At 52.4% G+C, this 22,528-nt stretch overlaps 2 protein-coding genes across 14 annotated transcripts in view; one reads left to right on the top strand and one right to left on the bottom strand.

Moving 5' to 3' along the window:
* The window catches only part of IFT172 (intraflagellar transport 172), a 38,472-nt gene extending 23,546 nt beyond the window's left edge, over positions 1-14,926 (bottom strand). For all 6 annotated transcript variants that reach the window (XM_063421767.1, XM_063421784.1, XM_063421794.1 and 3 more), the window contains exons 1-15: positions 14,755-14,926; positions 14,081-14,224; positions 13,888-14,000; positions 13,382-13,421; positions 10,792-10,857; positions 10,327-10,406; positions 9,106-9,193; positions 8,068-8,282; positions 7,849-7,972; positions 6,672-6,767; positions 5,811-5,972; positions 4,070-4,123; positions 3,444-3,547; positions 2,750-2,835; positions 2,191-2,303 (exon numbers count right to left, since the gene is read on the bottom strand). In XM_063421767.1, coding sequence (XP_063277837.1) covers positions 2,191-2,303; positions 2,750-2,835; positions 3,444-3,547; positions 4,070-4,123; positions 5,811-5,972; positions 6,672-6,767; positions 7,849-7,972; positions 8,068-8,282; positions 9,106-9,193; positions 10,327-10,406; positions 10,792-10,857; positions 13,382-13,421; positions 13,888-14,000; positions 14,081-14,224; positions 14,755-14,793 — 1,524 coding nt within the window. In that variant the 5' untranslated portion in view covers positions 14,794-14,926. The remainder of the gene's footprint in view (positions 1-2,190; positions 2,304-2,749; positions 2,836-3,443; positions 3,548-4,069; positions 4,124-5,810; positions 5,973-6,671; positions 6,768-7,848; positions 7,973-8,067; positions 8,283-9,105; positions 9,194-10,326; positions 10,407-10,791; positions 10,858-13,381; positions 13,422-13,887; positions 14,001-14,080; positions 14,225-14,754) is intronic.
* A 30-nt stretch (positions 14,927-14,956) lies between these two features.
* On the top strand, positions 14,957-22,010 carry LOC134563714 (low density lipoprotein receptor adapter protein 1-like). 8 transcript variants are annotated; one of them, XR_010083414.1, is made up of 10 exons: positions 14,957-15,198; positions 16,756-16,898; positions 17,405-17,517; positions 18,436-18,550; positions 18,921-18,993; positions 19,426-19,538; positions 20,275-20,327; positions 20,638-20,829; positions 21,207-21,244; positions 21,406-21,504. XR_010083414.1 is itself a non-coding variant. In XM_063421953.1 (9 exons), the coding sequence occupies exons 1-9, from the start codon at positions 15,114-15,116 to the stop codon at positions 21,561-21,563; spliced, it is 888 nt and encodes a 295-aa protein (XP_063278023.1). In that variant the 5' UTR covers positions 14,962-15,113; the 3' UTR covers positions 21,564-22,010. The 8 variants fall into 8 exon arrangements, 5 of the variants coding, with proteins under 5 accessions (XP_063278023.1, XP_063278016.1, XP_063278007.1 ...); XR_010083415.1 differs by having other exon boundaries at positions 20,278-20,327; positions 20,638-21,244; positions 21,406-21,513; XR_010083413.1 differs by having other exon boundaries at positions 20,638-21,244; positions 21,406-21,513.
* Positions 22,011-22,528: the final 518 nt, after the last annotated feature.

Genomic DNA, 22,528 nt, shown 5'->3' with positions numbered 1-22,528 from the left:
ACATCTGAGCAGGCATCTTGTAAACAGACATTTCCATCAGGAAACAGACTTTTTCCACGACACACATCCTAAAATCTCATACTTATTTACACATTGCTGTAAGACCTTTTTAAACCCTTGCAGCACGTCAAGCCACATGCTCTTGCCTCCCTTACGGCTTGGCACAGACACATAAAAACCAGAATATACCTTGTGCTACTTCAGTTCCCTCTCAGCTGCAGAGGAGGAACAGGAAAATGAGTCTGAAGTCTTCATGGAAACAAACTAAGAGACCAAGAAGGGCCTTCCTCTGCAATTTTGGGCTGAACTGTCCATCCCAGACACAGTCCTAGTGCAATGACTACTACCAATAAGGTGATAGGCCAGTTGTTTGTAGAACACTCTGCCCAAAACCAAACATAAGAGTTTGGAAGGTGTAACCTGACATATGGCATAATTTTGCTATATATATATATATATATATATATATATATATGATGTCTTGTGACTGAAAACTCCTAGACTGTCTCTATTCCTTGTCCTCACCTAGAAAAGATGAGAAAAAGAAGAGAGAACTGTGCTATTCTCATGACACACCTATCAGAAGAAAGTCCCTATTTCAGTCTGTACCAAAACGGCTGGAGAAATCACAGAATCCCAGAATGGTTTGGGGTGGAAGGAATTTTAAAAATCACCTTGTTCCAACTCCCTGCCATAGGCGGGGACACCTTTCACTAGACCAGGTTGCTCCAAGTCCTGTCCAACCTGGTCTTCAACACTTGCAGGGATGGGGCAGCCAAAGCTTCCCTGAGCAACCTGTGCCAGGGCCTCAGCACCCTTACAGGGAAGAATTTCTCCCCAGCATGCCATCTAACTCTGCCCTCTGGCAGTGGGAAGCCATTCCCCCTTATCCTTTCACTCCAGGCTCTTTTCCAAAGATGCCTCCCAGCTCTTTTGGACGCCCTTTAGGCACTGGAAGGGACTCTAAGGTCTTCCTGGAGCCTTCTCTTCTACAGGATGAACAATTCAATTCTTTCAGCTTTTCCTCACAGAAGAGGTGCTCCAGGCCTCTGATCACTTCTGTGGCCTCCTCTGGACGTGCTCCAGCAGCTCCACGTTGGTCCTGTGCCAGGACCCCACAGCTGGAAGCAGCACAGCAGATGGGATCTCACCTAAACAGAGGAACAGCAGCCACCCTGCCCTGCTGCCCTCACTGTGGGACTGGTTCAGCACACAGCTTATGCTTGGCCTTGTGACATCTCATGACATTCCTGTGGGTGCAGCTCTGGAGCTTGTCCGGGTTCCTCTGGATGGCCCTGTCCTTCAGGTGTGTCACACCACCCTCAGCTTGGTGTCATCTGCAAACTGAGGCTGTACTCAATCCCTTCATCTGTATCATTAATGAAAATATAAAATAACACTGTCCCAATACAGACCCCTGAGGGGCACTGCTTGTCACTGATGTCTGAGCCACTGACCACTTCCCTCTGGATGCAAATGTTCCCAATTCCTTCTCCAGCCAACTGTCCACCATCAAATCCATCTCTCTGCTGTTTAGAGAGGAGGATGTTGTGGGGCACTGTGTGAAAGGCTTTACAGACATCTAGATAAACAACATCCATAGCCCTTCCCTTGTTCACTGAGGGAGTCTCCATCAGAGAAGGCCATTGGGTTGGTCAGGCAGTGTTGGTGAAGCCACGCTGGCTGTCCCGAATTACCTGCCCTGGTTGTCCTGAATCTCCTGCCTGCTCCCCATCTGCCTTAGCACTGCTTCTACGGGGATCTGCTCCATGATCTTCCAAGCCCCAGAGGTGAGGCTACCAGGTCACTAGTGCCCAGGGTCCTCCTTCCTCACCTTTTAAAGAGGAGTACAATGTTTTCCTTCTCCCAGTCACTGGGCTTCACCTGACTGACATGACATTTTGAATACCATAGACATTTGTACTGCAGAAGAATGCATGATTTTCACTATCAGGTGTGATGAGATGAAGACGTCTAGTAAATAAGTTCAGCATTAGCTATGACCCAAGAATGCAACACTGGCAGCTCATGCAATCTGGGCATAGTCAATCTTCCTCAAAGGAGCACTAAGCAAAAAATCAGGAGTATTTCAGATGTGTTTCTCACCTCCCTCCCCCCATTCAGGCATGTCTCTCTCTACCTCTCCCCACACACGCCATCCTGCCACACGGCCTGAGGTGCCTGCCTCACCCTCATCTTCTTGTCCCTGAAGAGCAGCTTGTGGCCTGTTTCATTCAGCTCCAGCCAGTCGATCTTGCTGTCGTGACTGATTGTGCCAGTGTTGTAGCCACCAACAAGGTCCACTCAGGATGGAAAGAAAGGAAACAGTGTCAGTACCTGATGTACCTCAAAGTGCTCAACATTCAAAGCTGTGCCTGGGACCTATTTAGGGCAAGACCCTCAGCAAAGACCCTGTGACACGAACACCAAACAGCAGGGACATTTTATTTTGATGCCTTCTCAGCAGCAGCAGCAATTCTCCCACTGTCTGTGAGCATGCACAGCTCACAGGCAGTGCAGGCAACACAGAGTCTGGGTCCAGGACAGTCACAGACACCCGTGGCTGTGTCCATGACAGGCAGCATCCTGTCAAAAGCAGGACAGCCTGGTGTCCAGTGGACTGCTGCTAGGCAGAGGGAATGCAAAGAGGACCTTCAGGGATGTGCTGCCTGGCACAAAAAAATAAAACCGGAAAGGAATGAAGAAGGCTGGCAAAATACAGGGAAGGGGAAAGGAGGGTTACAGTCACCTGTTGCTATAGTCTTGATGTCTACCAGGTAAGCCAGTCTCTTGTTCTCGTCCACGCCTCGCTGCTGTCTCTCATTGATACGGACACTGTGATTTGAAGGGAATGATTGTTACCCTCACCACTCTCAAAATTCACATCTGAATCACACAGCCCCTCCCTGACTTCCTGCAGTTTCCCTGAGCACATGGAGCCTCTGGCAGCTCTCTGACCTGTGACACTTGCCCAGTACCTATAGCTGCCTCAAGTGAGACAGCTATAGGTGACTTTTCTGACCCATGGCTTCCCCCTCTGGAGCAGGGGTCCTCAATAACACATTAATTACACTGCTCTGAGCAATCCTCCCTTCCCCTGACTCAGAACATGGGGTGTAGAATTTTAGAGGGACAGAGGAGTTCCTGCTGGAGTCCCTGATGATTCTGTACCAGGATCAGCTGGATGTAGAGTTCCCTGAGAACATGCAAGGACGTCCCTCCTCAGCCACAGCTATGGCAGGCTACACCAAGATCAGAGGAAAAGAGGCTCTTGTGCTTCTAAAACCTGACAGCCAGAAACCTGGCAACTAAATCCAGCACTGGTCACTGTGAGAAGAGACTGTCTGGGGGCTGCATTCTACACTGTGGGACACTGCCAGAGTTACATCTCTGAGCTCATTTTAAATGCCTGTGCTGGTCACACAGGCAGATGTAGCCATTACCTGACCAGATGAGGGTTCATAAACTCTGTGCGGACAGACCCCAGAATGTCATTGCTTCCATACTCCACTAGTGTCAGCTCTCCAGCATTAAAAATCATGCAGACCTGATGGTGAGAGGGGAATACACTTTAGAGTAAAGCGACAGAAACACTCACATCTGCCTGTAAGGGGTACAGGAAAGAACCCTGTTGCACACAAACGTAAATTTAAATACTTTGGGATGACTGAGAAGCTATTCTTGTCTTCTCATTGTGACTGACAGCTTTTCCTCAAGGCCAGGGATTTTAATTTTGGGCCTATTAGCCCTGGAGGAGTGAAGCTCTCCCCATGACAGCTGTATTCTGACTCTCTAACACCCTCTCTGGCCATCGTTTTTTTATTGCTTCTCTCTCCTTCAGGGTTATGACTTATATAACTTGTCAGTCCCCACACTGAGTTTGTTCTGTACCTGGCATGTGGAAAAGGCAAGTACAGGGAAGAAGCAGATTGGGATCTGCACAAAGAGGCTAAACCCAGGAAACTGCAGAGAAACAGGGTTTTCCAGAAACACAGGTGACCCTTTTCTTGCTGGTGCACACATAGCTTTACACACACTCATGGGGAGCATTCTGTCCTATCCTACTTACGTTCTCATTGTCAAAGAAGAACTTCTCATTGCCCCCAGATCCTTGCCAGGCCACCTGCAAAGCAATGGCACGGGGTGAGCTGACAGGCTGCAGATGATGGGGTCCACTGGCCAGCTTTCAGCTCCCACAGCACACAGCAAGACTTACACTGCACAAGGGATTGTGCTCTATCACTTTAGCTGCCAACACTGTTTTTCAGTCATTCCCAGCTTGCAAATTGCACGGGTTCCTCTCCTTTCTTTAGAGTCAGCTTCAGACTCCAGCTCTTTTTGTATAATGTATTACTGCCTTCCGAACAAGAGGTCTTTATGTGACCAAGGTACTCCCTCTATCCCATCCTTCACAGGCCCTTCTCCACCTTCCCCAGACCAGCTTTAGTACAAAAAGCACCCAAACAGCTCCTCTGCCTGTTAGGCACAGCCACAGAACCACTGCTACCACTGGTGGGAGCAGAATCTCCTCACCACATGTAGCTGAAACCCTTTTTAGGGTCATACTAGCAATGGCTGATCAGCATAGTGCCAGTGGGGGAACAACTGATTGGAAATTTGAGTAGAGCACTGGATAATACAATAGCTACTGTGGTAACAACAGACAAGTGACCAGAGAAGCAGAAAACTGAAAGCCAAGGCTGCAGCAGTCCTCCTCCCTCATGAACTCCAAGTCACTGCTTCAAAGGAACTCCAGTGAGTCAGCAAGAGAGCAAATGGACATCTCACAGCCTTTGCTCTTTCTGAGAAGTGAGCAGAGCTGTGCAATCGAAAGAAAAGCTCTGTGCACTAAGATGCAGAGAAACCTGGGAGCTTCATTCTGGCCAAGTTCTCGGTTGTATTACCAAGTATCAGCATTCTCCAGTGCAAATCTCCAGTCTGAGCTCCTGCTCCAAGAGAGACTGATTAGCTCACCACCACTCTGATTAAAAGTATGTGACACCTTTGTGAATAAAGCAAATATGTCCTTGAAGCCTATTTAATGCTTTTATCAAACATTAGCATTAACATTCTCCATTCTCCAGGCTCAGCACATGGGCTCAGCACTCAGTGCACTGTGAGGTTCAGGGGATGGACAATTTTGTGTGAATTGTCTGGTACCAGAAATGGCACCAGCATAAGCTGTGGGATGCAGTCATGAATTCTTTTCTGATGATTTTCTGTTTCCTTTAAGCACATGCAGATTTGTACATTCACATCTAGAATGTATATAAGTAAAACATCCAGATTTGGGCCCCCAAGTACAAGAAAGACTGACAAACTGGAGCAAGAACAGCACACTGCCATCAAGATGGTTGGGAGTGAAGCACTTACACAATGAAGAGAGGCTGAAGGAATTTGGCTTCTTCAGCCTGGAGAAGGGAGGGCTTAGGAAACCTCTAATGCAGTGATGCCAGGCTTTTTTTTTTTTTTTTTTTTTTTGGCAGATGCAGAGTGAAAGGATGAAAAGTGCTCATAAAACAGCAGTTGAAATACCAATTAGACTTAGGAAAAAGGCTTTCCTCCATGAGTACAGTAAAGCATTGGAAGAGAGGACTAGAAAAAATGTGGGATCTGAGCAACAACATCTGATTTAATACTGACCATCCTCTGGGCAGTACATTTGGTAAGAGACCCCCCAAGGCCCCTTCCAACCTGAATTATTCTATGATTCTTTGAAAACAGAGGTATTGTTCCCATGCAGAAATCATGTCCTCTGCGTGATGAAGTTAAGCATTTGACACCCCAGAATGCCACTGATTTTCCAGTACCTCACTGAGCTTGTTGGAGCTGATGTCACCCAGCAGTAACGTGTCTGAGGTATGGGCCACCAGGTACCTGTCCTTCCCCAAGATCTTCACCTCATCAATCTCATAACCATACTGGGATTTCAGCACAACTCGAGTTCCTGTTGAGAGGTTCTTCACAATGACCTAGAGAAAGTGAGAAAAAGCAATGTGAGGCCATGCACAGACCTCTTGCCCCATGGAAGATTAGGCAACAGATTAATTTTTATTTAGATATTACAGAATATTTAGAATATTTAGATATCCCCTCACATCATTTCCCTCTGCTTTTAAAAAAAACCTTACCATTCCTTTTGCATGGGATGACAGCTATAGCAGACATGCAGAATTTTTACTTTTGCCATTTACAAGTTACTAGCCTAACTGGAGACCCACTCAGGCCCCCAGCCCTTTCAGGAGTCCTGTACTCTCTCCCCTGACTACACAGGGGTGCCCAGGCTGCCAGCTCACCCTCAGTGCCACATTCTGAACAAGCTAAATTTGGCTGAAATTAAATCACTTCAGAAGTCTGCACTTGCCATGGAGGTATCTCCCTATTACATGGGAGGTATCTACAGATATAGATACTATATATATCTATCTATAGATATCTATAGATTATAGATACATGGAGGTATCTATATTCATAAGGTAGGAAATTAACTCCATGGTCTTTTATCCTAGCCAATTCCTACTCAAGCTTAACCCTGTCCCTGGCATATCCCCTATGCCTTTCTCAACAAGTTGGTATGAAGAAACCATAGGTGTAGAACTCCAAACATGTCCAGTTCTGGCAAACATCCCATTTTCATCAGGAATTTCATACCTCGTTAGATATTCTCTTACCTGGCTTGGTCCCACATACGTAATTTCAAATTTATTTTTGTAAATGGTTTTGCGAAGACAGCAGTCAAACTGTTCAACTCCTCCACAGAGCGTACCCTGGGGACAAAAACACATCACGTGGTGAGTGAACTCTGTGAAGGAGAGATATTCCAGACCCTGCTCACTGAAGAGGATCAGAGGTCAGATACAAACACACCGGTCCCAGCTGCTCTGGAAAACAAGGTTCAAGCACCCACACGCAGGAGGACCAGCCCCATTCTGACTTTCTTTAGACAACAGAAAGATCAAGCCATTCTCAGAAAAATGAACATTACCAAACGCTGGCATGAATCTGGGACAGGAGGAGGCAGGGTTAAAAACCACCTTTGTCCTCATCTTTCCCATTATTCTTCTCAGTTTCTCACTTCTCCCTCCCCCAGCCTCCTAATCTCTCCTTCCTGCAAGAAGAATCCTTTCACCTTTATTTCTAACATCCCCATTCTTTCCACTGATCTCCTATGCCTTAGCCCCTTTTCCCCTTCTCTTAAAATATCTGTTCACATGTTCAGTAATTTTTGGTCTGAAAATGTTTCAAGGATTCTTGATTATTGAACACAAAAATATACAAAAACTATTAAAGAAATGTTGTAAATAACATCTTTCATAAATAATTTAAGTGCTTTGAGATAGTCAACTTACTACAGAAAATATGCAGAAAGATCAATTTAAAGAGATTTAAAGAATTATCTGACTTTAGAGAAAGGCAGATTAAGGCTTGATGGCTGAAGGTAGAAGAAAGAGAACACTGAACTGAAAACACAGCACAGAAACAGAGTGTAATTAGCAGGTCAGTCTGTATACTGCTTCTCACAGGTGCCCAGAGGAAAGAATGCTCCTGGCACTGCTCTGGGGAAGCTGTGCTGACCTCATCACACTTCTGAGAAAAGAGAAGGGCTGCTGCACCCAGTGAGCCATCACACCAACAGCACAAGGTCTCACAGCCCCACACTGGCACACCTGAGTGCAGCAGCTCCTGAGGCAAGGCCTTGCCTCAGATCTGCACTGCACTCCTGGCTGCTGCTGTGACCCCATCACTGCGACCAAAGTGTGTCCAAAGCCTCCCTCAGCCACCCCTCTGCTCCCAGGCACAAACACCCCCTGGTGCGGGACCCCTCAGCTCCTGCCTGGGGACACAAACCGCGCAGATCCGCGAGCCGTCCCTCTTCCACGCCAGCGCCGTGATCGTGTACAGGTGAGCGATTTCCTTGGGCTTGCCCTCCTCCCAGGCACCGCGCCGTGGGCTCCAGTTCAGAACCCGTAACCTGTGGGAGAGGAGATCAGAGAGACGTCAAAAACTGTGTATGGCTGACAGAGAAAAGACTGTAAAGAGGAGAACTCTCCATCAGGTACGTGGTACCTGTCGTAACTGCCAATAACAATGGACTGCCCACTGGGACTGGTGGCTGCTGTGGTGAATTCCTTCTCTGACGAGTCCCGGCTGTAGTCCAAGGTCTGAATCACGCTGCCTTCCTTCCCATAAGCAACAATCTTCTTGTCACAGCCTGCAGCCACAATGCTGTTGGGAGCCCAGGCGAGGGCATAAGGAGGACAGGGATGCACGGCAAATTTACCCTACAACAGACAAGAACACCCTGAACACGGGAATGGCCCCAGCTCCTAGCTGGCCTCTGTGCTCAGCTATCCCAGTGGCACCAGTATGGGACCTTCTGTAAAGCCCAGTTCATGGGGCAGCTTTGTCTGCCTGCCTGGTCTGCAGGAAGACAGAAACCAGAACTGAGAGATGTATCAACTATTACACTCACTTAACTGTGTGAGAAGAATTCTAATACCAGTAAGAAGATTGATACCATTAACTAGACTGAGATTGAACTCCCAACATAGCACAGTACACATGGACCCTCATGATATCACGGCAGAGCAGCCATGCTCAAACTGCTTCAGCTGCAGACAAAAGATCTGAGAACAGAATCCCCTTCACCACAACCTGAAGCACAGAGAGACTCCTGGCACAGAGCAGCACGAGGCTCAGGAGAAATGCCGGGTGTCCAAGGACAAAATGTGAGCCTGAGATTCAACACTAACTGTGGTAACTACACTGCTTAGTGTGGAGACAACAGCAGCCACTCCATGGAACCCCACCTCTTCAAGCATCATTCTCCTGAACACTTGAACATCAGATTTTCCACACAGCTGAGCAGCCTTATGCCTCATAAACCAAAACATGAATTCCCCCCTTACTGCTGCCCTTAGTGTATTCCAAAGCATCTAGTCACTGTTCTGCCTCCATTCATACTTCCCAAAGCCTTTGCTAGCAAGCCCAGCCTGCAGCTCCTCTCCAGACTCCTCCACAGCCTGATCCCTTCCCAGAGCTCTGGGGCTGGGAAGAACGCTGTGCAAACAGGAATTTTGCTCACTTCAGAAGGATCTTTGATACCTGTGATTCACCTGACCCCTCATCATCAAAGAAGAAGCGCACTATGGTTCCATCTGCATGGCCAGACAGGATTCCCTTCCCCGACACACTGCAGAAAAACACAGACAGGATGATGCAATGTTGCAGTAAGACTTGCACCTTTATACTCATATCCCATTCCTAGAGGGTCACGGTTAATGTTCTTCACCAAAGCAATCTTCCCCAAAGACAAGAAAAACATCAAGTACCTGTGCCAGTGTCTGCAAAAAGAAAGGAGACAAAAGAACCCAGAGTGGAAAGGAGAGTGACCAGTTACGTATCTTCATCATGTAAAATCACAATAATCAACTTTCTGTATTACTAAAACCCAGAAGCTAAGTGACATTCAGTGGAATAATGACTCTGCTCACAAGTGCTTGCAGCAATGTGTATCAAACAGCTCCAGAAGTGAGGCTGGATATTATGATACTGGGGATCCCTAAAAGAAACACAATGTAGGCAAAAACAGCTGGGCAAAAACTCCAGGCCTAAGTCAATTTTCTATAGCATTGATGTCTCGTACTTCTGGACACAGGCAGGGAGAAGAGAGCAAAGATGAAGAAACAGGCCGAAGACCATGTACCCAAAGAAACACCTTTTAACAAAGATTAGAAGATTCAAGAACAGAATACAAATTCTACTGGCACTGTTGCAATCCAGTAATCATGTATCTGTCAACAGAATCTGCCCTTAGTGAAAATTCCACTCCTAGGACCATGACACATCTCAATTTTGAGGTAAATACTAAAGTAGTTAAAATGAAATCTTATTAATGAAAATAATTTTAAATTGCACTTTATGGTTATTTTCCTAATTACAGCCTTGTCAAAGGTTTTATCTGGCAGAAAGTTACTACTTTTTTAGCCTTAAACATGATTAATATTAGTTATTAGTTAAATGAAGCTTACAAATGTAATCCTTATAAAGTCACAGATTCAAATACATCAATGTATATAAGTAAGCTCATGGAGACTTTAGTCCTTAACTGTATTTGAAGAACAACCAGACTGTCTGTGTGGCACAGCCAGGTACCAGATTTCAGGCAGGAATTCCTTCTGGAGAGCACAGGATGTTACTACCTTGACAAGTAAGGGACAGCACAAGGACACTGGCAACCTCCCACACTGGCCCCTGTTCTGCCAAGCCAACAGCAGGTGTAAGCCTGGGCCAAAGCAGGGCAGGGCAAACCAATGCCATACTCACTTAGAAGTTAGTGACACCACGTAGGAATCTGTCACATAAATGGTGGAAGACTTGTTGTTCTTTGTATTTGCTAAACGAACCTGAGAAAGAGAAAATGATCAGTATTGCTTTTGTCTGTAGAATGTGGATCTCCCCCAGTATAAGTAACATTCCCAGAGGTTTCCCAGTTCACTACTGGGGAAAGAAACCACAGGAAGCTCACTGCCTTCCAGTAAGTTATAAAAGTGGAAATTACAAAAAAGTTGGAGTCACATTTCCACATTTCTAGAAAGGTTTGGAGAAAGATCCAAAAGATGCAGTAGAACCTCCAGGGACTAACTGGGAACCAGAAAATCCAAGTCCATGGTGTAATCCCTCTGTTGCTGTTACTGTGGCACCCAGTGATGGCTCTCACTCCTCAGCCCAGCCAGCTCCAGACCCAGCAGGGGAAAGGAAGTCACACAGGTAACAGGTAAGTTCCCCTACCTTTCCTTCAGCGAGACCAAAGACAATGACATTCTCTGCTGGCCACAACAAGCAGGTCACAGCACTCTGCAAAGGAGGAGGTAAAAAGAGAGGTAAGAGCTCCACCCTGCTCAGCTTCCTGCCCCATTGCCACCTAAAATAGTTCACGAACAGACACCACTGAGGCACGAGAGATGGCACATTTGGACAGGCCTTACAGGAGCTGAGGATACTGCACAAACCTTACTCCATGCTGAAGCTTAAAGGAGATAGGAGTGGGCTGGTGCAAAGTAATTGAACTCCGGAGGACTATGGGAGGGCAACAAAGTTATATAGATGTGTTCAGTTTGGAGCTCTTTTGAGAGTATTACTTACTGAGCAGGTGCTTGGCTTGCCACATGCTGTTGGTGAATGTGTAAAATCATGGCTGTTTTAAAAGGTTTTTTGCAACAAGTATAAAATATAATTTCACTGTGACAACTTCTGTAATAGCTATGAGAATATTTGTCAGTTGGATTTTTATTTCATGAATAAGAAATAGCCTTTATTTTTTCATTGACAAGTAAGATGGCTATTAGATGCTACCAAGTAGGTCAGGTAGAAACAGGCTCATTAAATCCAAACTGAAGGTATTCTCAGATCTGAGGTGGAGTCAGAATGAATGAAGCTGACCACAAAACACAACTGTAAGAGAGGGCCAAGAAAGTTTATGAAAGCCTTCCACGTCTACCCTGCAGAACTCTAGTCAATAAGGAGGCTGGTGTTTGGCACTGTGCCACCAGCACCAGCCTCACTGGCTCTCTGTCCCATTTGAAGCATCTGGGACTGCTTAAGATACATAAAACCCCTCATTTATTAATCTCCATCCCTGCTCTGATCATTTGTATCAGCACACACAGCTACAATCACACAACAAAATGACTCAAGGAAAAGAAACTGTTCATAATATAAATGTCCAACAAATGACCAAGACCCATTTTCATTACCTGTTTCCCAGGAATTTTTATCTTTCCCTTATTATGTGTCAGCCTCTTGTTTTCCACTCTAACACAACAAAAGCTTGGGAACAATTCTCACACAGTGGTGATGTGCTCATTGTTTGACCTCCTGGCCCTCAGCAGAAGCCTGGCTTGCCAGTGTATCACACACTGTGATCACTGTGTGTAAGAGAGATCAGTGGCAGGAGAGGGAAAGGGCTCAATAAATGATCTCTCATATTGACTGAACATGTCAAAAAGTTGTAAATAACAATATTTAGCTACAGAAGAAAGCCAGACATAGTGGTAAAACCCCAGACATACAGCACCAGAAAAAATAAAGGATTCATTGTGTTACAAATGGTTGAAAAGGTATGGGGAAATGAGAGAGTACGAGAAAAAAATTACTGAATTTCTATATTAAAAATACAAAAATCTGTACATGTGCCATGCACAGCATCTGAGCTTGTGAGAGGTGAGCAGGGCCCCACCAGGCTGGCAGCTGGAGGGGCAGGCAGCAAGCAGTACACAAGGAAAGAGCCCTCCAGGGAGGCTAAGGATGCCCACACCTGGGATAACCACCCTGCTCAGGAAAGGGACAAATGGACACCAGGGCCCTGTTGCTCTCTTTTCCTCACGACCACTCAGTGCAGCAGCTCAAACCACAGAGAAGCAGAGGCTGACCAGTGGCTTTCCAGTCGCCAGAGACAGAGAATTCCCTGGGCTCCCTGGAGCAGTCAGAGCAGCCACGGTGGTAAGCCATGACCCAACTCTGAGGTGTAAGAGCCAGAGGCTGAGGCTGCCCTTCCCTGAGAGACTGCTTCAGAAAGCCTGGCACGGACTCCAGCAGCTCCATCAGGAGCAGCTCTATGTCTTCTGGAGATTTGGACATGAAGAATGATTCCTCCTATCCTGCAGAGAACTTTCTTGGTGAAACAGAGAATATGGGGTGATGGCACTTGCCTGGAAAGCCCAGGGCAGCTGCTGGACTTTTGCCTGGGACAGAAGTAGTCAGTGTGCTGTATTTGCTCACTCTGATGGCTTTCTGTGCAAGGAATTAGTAACACCTTTGCCTTTTCCAGACAGATCTCAGGGCAAGCCTTGGCAAACACCTCCTGGGAATATTGCTGACACAGGCAGGCAGAGCCAGAGCAGCAGAACACAAAGGTGGCCAAGGAGCAAACCTGATAGAAATCACAAACCTGAGGCAACTGAGCATGTGGAAATAGCACAGTTTGAATTCTGCACACTTTACATTTTTATTTATTTGTTTAATAAGGTGTCTTGAAGTTTAGAGTTGCAAACCTGTGAAGAATAGTTGGGCACTGAGTGAGTTGTATTTTTCCCTTTCAACTCCATTAAAATAGTCTGTCCACTGATGCCTAAAGTAGTCCCCAAAGTTTTGCAACTGATTGCATTGATCGTTCAACAATTTACTCTGTTGTACCCAGGCATCAGGACACCTCTGAAGCCTGATGAGTAACACGTGCCTCAGAATTTAGAGAGTCTCTTAGGATCTTTAAAGGTCAAGTACAGATTGGCCAAGTACACCTGTGAGTACAAGCTGAGACCTCTCATTGTCTTTTCCTACATATGCTGGAGAAAATGGAGTCAAACAGAAGTCTGGGTCTCACCGTTTGGATGAACTTGTTGCATATCACCTTCTTGTCACCCCTGCAGAAAAAGATAAACAAAGTTACTATCAGAAACACTACATATTCTGGTCTCTACTGCTTATACAGTCTGGTTTGATATTGCCAAACACAGTCCATTGAAACTTTGCCTGCTGCTAGTCTATCACAACTTTAGGCAAAAAAATCAAAAAGACCCCCAGCTTCTGAGCTTCCAAAATTCTGGTGAACTGCCTTTCTGAGTGTTGTTAGCACAACTCCTGCCAGCAAATGCAGCTGCAGTGGGACAGGTGTGTGCCACGGCTCCCCAGCTGTGACAACAAAGGCTCCAGCGAGCTGCGTGCACAGCCCGGGCTCCTGCCCAGGAAATCTCACTTCTGCTCCCCACGGGCACCAGTGCGGCTCTGCGGCTCAGGGGATGGGCCCTGCAGGGTGTCAGGGCGAGGATCAGGCTGAGGGAGCCCACGGCAGGGCGGAACGGAGCATACCGAATCCCACCCCGTACTCACCACTCCTCGCCGATCCTGTACACGTAGACGATGTTGTCCGTCTGCCCCACGGCCAGCTTGGTGGAGTCCGGGGAGAAGGCCATGCCTTTGACCACGTAGCTCTTCCTGCCGTACTGCGGGGAGGGTCGATGTGAAGGAGAGCTGCCCCAGCGCTGCCCGGCCCAGCCCCAGCCCCAGCCCCGGCCCCGCTCACCTTGGCGTCCGCCGGCTTCGTGGAGAACTTGTCCCGCCGCTCGCCCTGCTCGTCGTAGAGCAGCACCACGCGCTCCGCGGTGCACACGGCGAAGCGGGCACTGCTGGCGGACCAGGCCATGCAGGTCACCCGCGCCGTCCCGTCCTGCGGGGACACACACACAGCTCAGCGGGACACACAGGACACACAGCTCAGCGGGGACACACAGCTCAGCGGGACACACAGGACACACAGCTCAGCGGGGACACACAGCTCAGCGGGACACACAGGACACACAGCTCAGCGGGGACACACAGGACACACAGCTCAGCGGGGACACACAGCTCAGCGGGACACACAGGACACACGGCTCAGCGGGGACACACAGCTCAGCGGGACACACAGGACACACGGCTCAGCGGGACACACAGCTCAGCGGGACACACACAGAGCTCAGCGGGGACACACCAGCCTCAGTGGGACACAGAGCTCAGCGGGGACACACCAGCCCCAGTGGGCGCACGCAGCTCAGTGGGCGCACACGGTCCGGCAGTCACATCGCAGCCTCAGCGCCGCCGCTGCGCGCCCCCGCCCGCTGAGGGCCGCTCTCCCCGGTCCGGTCCGGTCCGGCCCGGCCCGGCCCGGCCCGGCCCGCTCCCCCTCGGCCCGGTCCCCCCAGCCCAGCCCGGCCCGACCTGCGGGGCCAGCAGGGTCCGCACGTGCCGCAGCTGCATCGCGCCCTCCGCCGGGCCCGGGGGTCCCACGGGCCCACTCCGCCGCCGCCGCCGCCACCGCTCCGGCGCCCGCCTCGCCCCGCCCCCGTTGCCGCGGCGACCCCGTCGCCTCGGCCGCGCTGACGCGAGTGCGTGGAGCCCGCGGGGAGCGCCCCCCCGCCCCCCGGCGCGGATCGGCCCGGCGCGGATCGGCTCGGCACGGATCGGCCCGGTGCGGATCGGCCCGGCGCGGATCCGCTCGGCACGGATCGGCCCGGCGCGGATCGGCCCGGCGCGGATCGGCTCGGCGCGGATCGGCGCGGCTCCATCCCGGCTCCGCTATGGAGGCGCTGCGTGCGGCGGGGCGCGCCGTGCTGCGGAGCCCGCGCCTCGCCCGGCACGGCCTGGGGCTCCGCCGGCGGCGCAGTGAGTGCGGACGGGTGCGGAGGTCGGGGCCGGGCGTCGCTCCGGGCGGGGAACCCGCAGCTCGGCGCGGTCGGGCTCGGAACGCGGCCGCTGCTGCTGCGGGGCAGCCTGAGGGGCCTGGAGGACCGCAGGGGGATGGCGCGGCCGTAGGGGTAGCCGAGTTAGGGGAGGGGGTCGGGCCGAAGGGGCCGGGGCTGTGCCGGCCGCGGGGCACCGCAGCGCTCCAGCTCCTCGCCGAGCCCTCCGCTCCCCGCGCTGCCGCTCCTGCCCCGCTGGTGAATCAAGGCCGCCCGCGCCGGGGGCTGACGGGCCCGGGCGGCCGCGCTGGAAGGGCTGCACTGCGCCGGGACCGCCCCGGCCTCCGCGGGCCTCGGGCCCCTCGGGCTGCCGGCCTGGCCCTCTGCGGGTGTGCCGGGCCAGCCCGTGATGCCCGCGGCCCGGCAGGGTCCGAGAGCGACCGCGGACACGTCCCTGGAAGTGTCCAAGGCTAGGCTGGACGGGGCTTGGAGCAGCCCGGTCTAGTGGAACGAGTCCCTGCCTGTGGGAGTGAAACTGGATGAGCTGTAAGGTCCTTTGCCACCCAAAGCGCTGCATGGTTCCGTGACCCCGCAGGCAGCCTGCGGCACAGGGGGCCGTGTGTGGCTGTTCTCAGTGAGCTGCCCAAGGCTTCCCTGGAGCAGCAGCGCTTGCCCTGGCAGCCCTGGTATTCATGAACCTCGGAGTTCGGAGTGACACAGGGCTCTGCTGCCTGGGGTGGGGGTCACCGGTGCCTGCATGGCACCAGGCAGCCTCCTTGATAGTTGTCACTTCTGCAAGAGTATGCTGTGCAAATAAGGTCTCCTGATTTCCCTGTGGGTTCTGATTATTCCAATTATGAGTTGGACCCTTCTGCAAGTGTGCCGGTATTGTTCAGGGAGCAAATCCCAGGGAAGAGGTGAAAATAACCCTGAAAAGTATTAGCTTAGTGTGAACAGTACATACCTTGGCAATTCCCATCTCTTTCTTAACGAAGCATCTCTAGTGCAGTTGCTTCCCATTAACCCCAGCTTGGATCACAAGTGCTGACTAAGCTCGCCCTGCCCTGGCAGCCTGCTGCTGCAGATGAGATGCCAAGGGGTTTGGCTTTGCTTGCACTGGGCCAATCTGGGGATTTTGATCTGAGGTGGCAGTGAATGCTACTGCTCTTCAGGCGTGCCAGCAGCTCAGGTGGCGGAGATGAATGCACCACAGAGAACATTTTATTTGTAATGAAACAGATGAGACCCAGGAACACAAGGCTTTTGCACACAGCAATGAGGGCTGCAGCATCCTCAGCCCTGTGCAGATATGCAGGAGCTGTCTGTCTGTGCTGACAGAGCCTGGGCTTCAGGGCTAGAGGACTAAAGCTTCAAGGGTGAGCTGCCTGGTCCTTCTGTTCCTCTTATCAGAATGTCACAGAGCCAGGAGAGTGTCCTGCTGGGGGCAAGGAGCAGCACTGCTGCTGGGAGCCATGGGTGGGGTGGCTCTGACAGGACTAGCTGCTGGGCACATGGCTTCTAAGGGCTTCTGTCTTTGCAGAGCTTCCTGAGAGCTGGGCCGATATGCAGGAGCCACTGCTTGAGGGGATGTGCTTCACCCTCAAGTATCTGGGCATGACGCTGGTAGAAAAGCCTAAAGGAGAAGACATGGCTGCTGCTGCCATCCGCAGGATCGTGGCCACGGTGAGACCCAGTCCTGGGGCCGTGGTGTGCTGGGGTCAGAGCCCAGCCCCTGCACTCCGGGAAGTGCCTGTGTCCTAGCCCTTAGGTCCAGTGAGGGACTGTGCCCTTCCCAAGAGGAGCGTGGCGTGCAGGAGGCTACTGGTGTCTGCCTGTGTGCTGAGGGACAGCTGTCCTCCTGCAGGACAGCCCCAGGCACCTGCTCCCACACCTGAACCTGGCTGGGAGCAGAGCTGGGCCTGCCACAGCCAGAGAGGAGGGTGAAGTACTGGGAGAGGTGGGGTCTGTCCCTTGCTCTGTGTGTGGCAGTAGTGTGAACAGATTTGAAGAGTGTTACGTGCAGGGCATGCCTGATTGCCAGACTCTGCTGTCCCATCCCTACAGCAGGAGCCTTTGCAGCAAGTATCCAAATGAGTGATCCTGTACAGAGTCTGTGGGGCTCCTTCAAGGGGGTGAGGTGCAGACCCTTGCCAGTTTTGCAGAGATTGCAGGTGTTTTTCCACTGCCAGGCACGGGTCGGAGCTCGCAAGTTTCAGAAGGTGATTCTGACAGTGTCTCCAAGGGGCATCTCACTGCAGGATGCAGACACCAAGGAGATGGTGGAGAACATCTCCATCTACAGGTGAGCATGTTGAGGGTTTGGGCTGGGTGTTCCCCAGCAGCCAGCTAAAGACTGATGGGAATTTGAGCAGCCAGGGAGGGATGGGCCTTCTGTCAGTAGTACCTTCAAGCTTAGGTCTTTCCTTGGCTCCCTTCCCTTGGCTCTCTCTGCTGTGCTCCCAGCACTGCCTGAGGCTGTGTGGGCAGGGTCCTGGATGGCCTTGAGTTCATCAGCCTATCCATCATCTCCCTGTGCCCTGCTTGTCTCTTCTGGCATTCAGCAGGATTTTGTGGCTCCTGATTGGAAAGCCCCACAGTTAGGACAGGACTGCATGTCTGTCTCCACTGCCGTGGGACCACCCTGCTGGCTTCAGGATGCCAGAAATTGCAGCTTACTTGGATGGGCTTAGGGCAGTTGCTGTGAGAGTTGATGTTGATTTCTCCTGCACCCAGTCCTTTGGCTGGGCTGGGTGTCTGTGGGTGCTAGGTGTGAGGGCAGTAAGTGTGCAGTCTGGTGGCTAGATGGGAAGCAGAGACAGGACATCTCTGCTGCAAAACGTAGGTCTCAGCACGAGAGCTCATGTGCCAGGTCAGGCCATCCCTGTTCCTGGCCTCCAGCTGTGTCCTTGGAGGCAATCACCCACCCTTCTCTGCTCCTCTTGTCCCAGTGCTGGAGTTCACACACTGGGTTGAGTTGGCCATTGGAAAACCACAGGGCACTCTGGGGTGGCACAGGAGGGAGTGCCTGTGGATGCAGTAATCTCTTACCTGCTGCAGGTACCAGGAGGCCTCTGGCCCTTGATGGGGGTTTGGGCTGCCTGGTCAGCCTGGGCAGGTGAAAGCCTCAGGTTGTCAGCAGTGCTTGCTGATGTGCTGGGAGTGCAGCAGAAGTCCCATGCCAGGGTCCTGGATTGTCCTGACAGCTCGTCTCTGCCCACAGGATCTCCTACTGCACTACAGACAAGCTGCAGAACAAAGTCTTTGCTTATGTTGCCCAGAGCCAGGAGAGCGGGGCACTGGAGTGCCATGCCTTCCTCTCACCCAAGAAGAAGATTGTAAGCACCTGCCTTGTGCTCTTGGCTCCGTGAGGTGTGGGTGGGAGCGAGGGCCTGTTTTCTTTCCCTTCAGCGAGAGAAGGCGTTCCCTCTGCGAACTTCAGCTGGATTTGGAGCCAGGGAGAAGGTGTGCTTGTGCTGCAGAGGCAGGGAGTGAGCAAAGGGGGATTTCCTGTCCCACCTCCTGAGGGTCTGCTCTTGGGGGTGGCTGGCCCCCAGGGGAACGGAACTGAGCTTGGCCTTCCACCTGTGTGTTCTGCAGAGAAAGGCAGCAGGGGGTGCTGGGGAGTCTCAGATTTCATGGCAATGGGGTTATCCTGCATTGAGGGCCCAGGTGGAAGTAGACATTCCCTCTCTTTCATGTCCACAGGCCCAGGCTGTGACTCTGACTGTCGCCCAGGCCTTTCAGATGGCACTGGATCTCTGGGAAGCAACACATGCAGGTAGGAGGAATTTCTCAGATGTATCTCTCTGCATAGCCCTGGAGTGGGTGTCTCTGGTGTGGGACCCTGTCCTGAGGTCATGGAGGGGACATGGATAGTGAAACACCCAAGGCAGGGAGAGTGTTATCCTTATGTTATCCTTATGTTATCCTTATGTTATCCTTATGGTTGTGTTCTCTGCCACTCCCCATCTCTGGCTGGAGTGGGAGGTGTACCTGCTCTCTATGCTGAACTACTGTGCATTACCTGAGCTGTAGCCCAGCTCAGGGCCTGGTAGTACCTGCCCTGAGCAGTGACCCTCACCCTTGTTTGCACCCTCCTGCCAGCACAGCAGGGATTCCCTGTTCCTCACCCACAGTCTGGCCTGTACATTCCTAGCTGGGCTTTCTGCAGGTTGCAGGCACTAACTCTGCTGCTTTTGCCCCGTCCCAGGCTCTAGGCAGGATCAGCCCCTTCACCCTTCATGTGTCTTGGAGAGCAGTGAGCCCAGCAGAGCCCGTGAGCCAGCCCCCCCAGGGAGTGCTCCCTTCAGACACCACTTTGGGGTACAGTATGTGCAAGGCCCATGCCCAGGGCTGTCTGGAGTCAGGGCAGGGACAGAGTCACCTCTCTGCAGCTCCCTGCTCCTGCCTTCCCAGAGCCCTGCTGATACCTGCACAGCCCCCTTGCACATGGCCTGTTGTGAGGAGGTGCACTGTGCTGTGTTGCTCACACAGCACGTGCAGTTCCTTGGTGTCTGTGCTCCAGGAGCTCTGCTCTCAGGCCCAGCACTGCTCTGCTGGCCCTGACACACAGGGACCAGGGGCCTGGGCTGCACACCTGGTTTCATGGCTGGGCTGAGGTCTGCCTCTGAAGGAGAGGACCCTTGGATCATCATCCTGCCAGCCTGGGCCAAGGCTCAGCCCAGCCCCTGTGCACTGCACCTCCTGCATGCCACAGTAGTTGTGTGCACCCACCTCTGTCCCCGGGCAGAGGTGCACTGTGTCAGCAGCTCTGTCAGCACGGTCCATGCTCACAGCTTGTCCTTGGGGCTTTGCACCTGGAGGGGACATGGGATGAGCTATGGCCTGTCTGTCCTTGTGTGCCCAAGCCCAGAAGGTTCTGGCAGCCCAGCACTCCAGTCCTTCCCTCACTGCTTGTGGGAAATCTTTGTACTGTGCCTGGGGAGAGACTTCCGTGTGAAGGGGCCAGACAGGGTCTGAGCAGCCCAGCCTTGCTCCTGGCAGAGACCTGCCCATGCAATGAGAGGTCATGGTGGGTTTTTGTTTGTTTGCTTGCCAGGAGGAGGAGGAGGAGGAGGAGGAAGATGATAATGTCAGTGAAACCTTATCTGGGTAGGTGGTGAGCTGCTGCTTGTATTCAGGGATCTCTCTGGTGATCCCTGTCTTGTTTCCTTCTCTGTGCCCCATGCAAAGGGAGCGGCTTGGGCCGTGAGCATGGTGGGATCATGGAGGAGAGCTGCATGGAACCAAGGGGGAAGCTTCCTGGTCCTTCTCTGCTTCTATCAGCTGAGAGCTCAAGTGAACAGCGGGTTGAGTGGCGGAGGAACAGACCATGCAGTCCAGCTTTTGCAGCAGAGATGTGGGGGACAGATGCTGACCCCCAGGATGCACCCAGAGATGTTTCTTACTCTGTTCCTGCCAGTCTTTGCCGAGGCCAGCCTGTCCAGACATGCCTCTCGTGTGGGACTCGGTTGCCCCTCTACTCCCACTGATTTCCCTGGGGTTTGGAGCAGGATGGAGGCCTGGTCATGCTGACTTCTGCCTGGACTGGGGCTGTGTCCTGTGCTGAGGGGGAGCTGATGGAACAGTCCAGCAGCAGAGGATTAACCTGCAGGTCTGCAGCAGAGCGGGTGGTGGGCCTGTGAGGCCCCTTACATCATGGCTGTTCTCCATGTACAGCAGCAGGCACCCAGCCAGGGTCTGGCAGGGCTGAGCTTGGGTTGAGCCAGTGTAACCTGGGAACCAGGTGTGCACAGACCAGAGCTGTACTGTAGCCCAATGAGGCACCACCCCTTTGGGCATGGGGCTCCTGATGGGAAGGAGATGGGGCTTTGCAAAGAGGGGCTGGTAACAAGGGGGCTTAGGGCCTTGTGCACTCCCAGTGCCTGCTGCTGCTGTGCCATTCCTGCCGTGTCGGGGTCATGAGCATGCCATGCCTCTCAGGAGGTCGTGCTTGGGGTATGATGGGTGCTGTGTTCTCTTCCAAAGCAGCATGGAGCAGCTGGGGAGGGGAGCCCACAGCCCAGCAGGTAAGTTTCTTCAGTGCTGCACTGGCTCATCCCCCAACATGTCCTTTGTAAGGCAAGGGGGGTGATGCTCACCTGGGAACATCTGCTTCCCCTAGCAGGCTGTGGTGGGCTCCCAGCTGTACACCTTTATGGTCCACGTGTTCCTTTCTCTCACTTTTCAGAATTAATACCTCTTGTGCCCCCATCGAGCTCTCCTACAGCACAGCTACTGTGCCACCGCCTGGGGCCGCCCCCGGACAGCTGGACGGTGCTGGGAGGGGTTGGAGACTCCCCCAGCACTGGCCCCACGACTGCTGGCCCCAAGGCTCCCCTGGGCTAAGCCAAACCTCTGCAACAACAGACCAGCCACTCAGGATTCACCCTGTGCCTGCACCCGGGCCAGCCAGTGCCTGCCGCTGCCCTGGCACTGCCCCCGGCACGGGGGCTGCTGGCACTGCTGCCGTGGAGTGCACAGGCTGCACCACCTGCTCTGTGTCCTGTGCTGCCTGCATGAACCGCTGGGAGCCGCAGCTGCCCCCAGCGTGGGCTGGGGGAGCCACGCTCCTGGCTCTGCTCACTCCCAGGCCGTGCAGGGCCACCCTGCGTGCTCTGAGCCTCCTGGTGCAGGAGTCTGCACCCTCAGGGAGCAGCAGCTCGGCCTGGAGCAGTGCGTGGTGAAGGCCTTGCCCCTGCAGCTCAACCCCATACCCTCTCACAAGTGAAATGACCCTGGTTTTTAAAGGAAAGCTCTGCCTTTATAGAGAAATAAACTGAGTTTTTTACTGTTGTCATTTGGGTTTGACTGCGGGATGGCCACAGTGCATAAGCATGCAGATTACTGTGTCTCCTGCACTGCCTGTGGTGAGGATTGCTGTGCCCCAAGCTCACAGAGCTGGAACTCCAACATCTTCCTTGGCTGCAAGCCCTGAGGGAGCAGTTCCTCCTTGTACTGAGGGCTGCCAGGGCCCAGGGTGCCTTTGTGACTCGGGAGGAGCAGGTTCAGGCTGTGCTGTATGGGCATCTCGAGCACCTCTGAATGTCACCTGCACTGACAGGAGCTGATACCACGCTGAGGCCATGGCTGACACAAGCCCTTGTGTGCCAGCTGCTCTGAAGTGTCTCTGCCCTGCTGCACCCCAGCCGTGCTCTACAGAGGCAAGCCATGCACTTTGTTTCCTTCCCCAGATGAAGCAGGGGAGGCTGCAGCATGCCTGGTTTTTGGGCAGCTTGCAGCTGTGTTCTGGCCAAGCCCCTCACTGCTGGGTCCCTGTCACATCCCCACACAGGTGCCCTTCTCAGGCTGGT

This window comes from Prinia subflava, chromosome 2 (genome assembly GCF_021018805.1).
Source record: "Prinia subflava isolate CZ2003 ecotype Zambia chromosome 2, Cam_Psub_1.2, whole genome shotgun sequence".
NCBI lineage: Eukaryota > Metazoa > Chordata > Aves > Passeriformes > Cisticolidae > Prinia > Prinia subflava.
The sequence above is the reverse complement of the archived record's forward strand: the minus strand, read 5'-3'. Positions and strand labels throughout refer to the sequence as shown.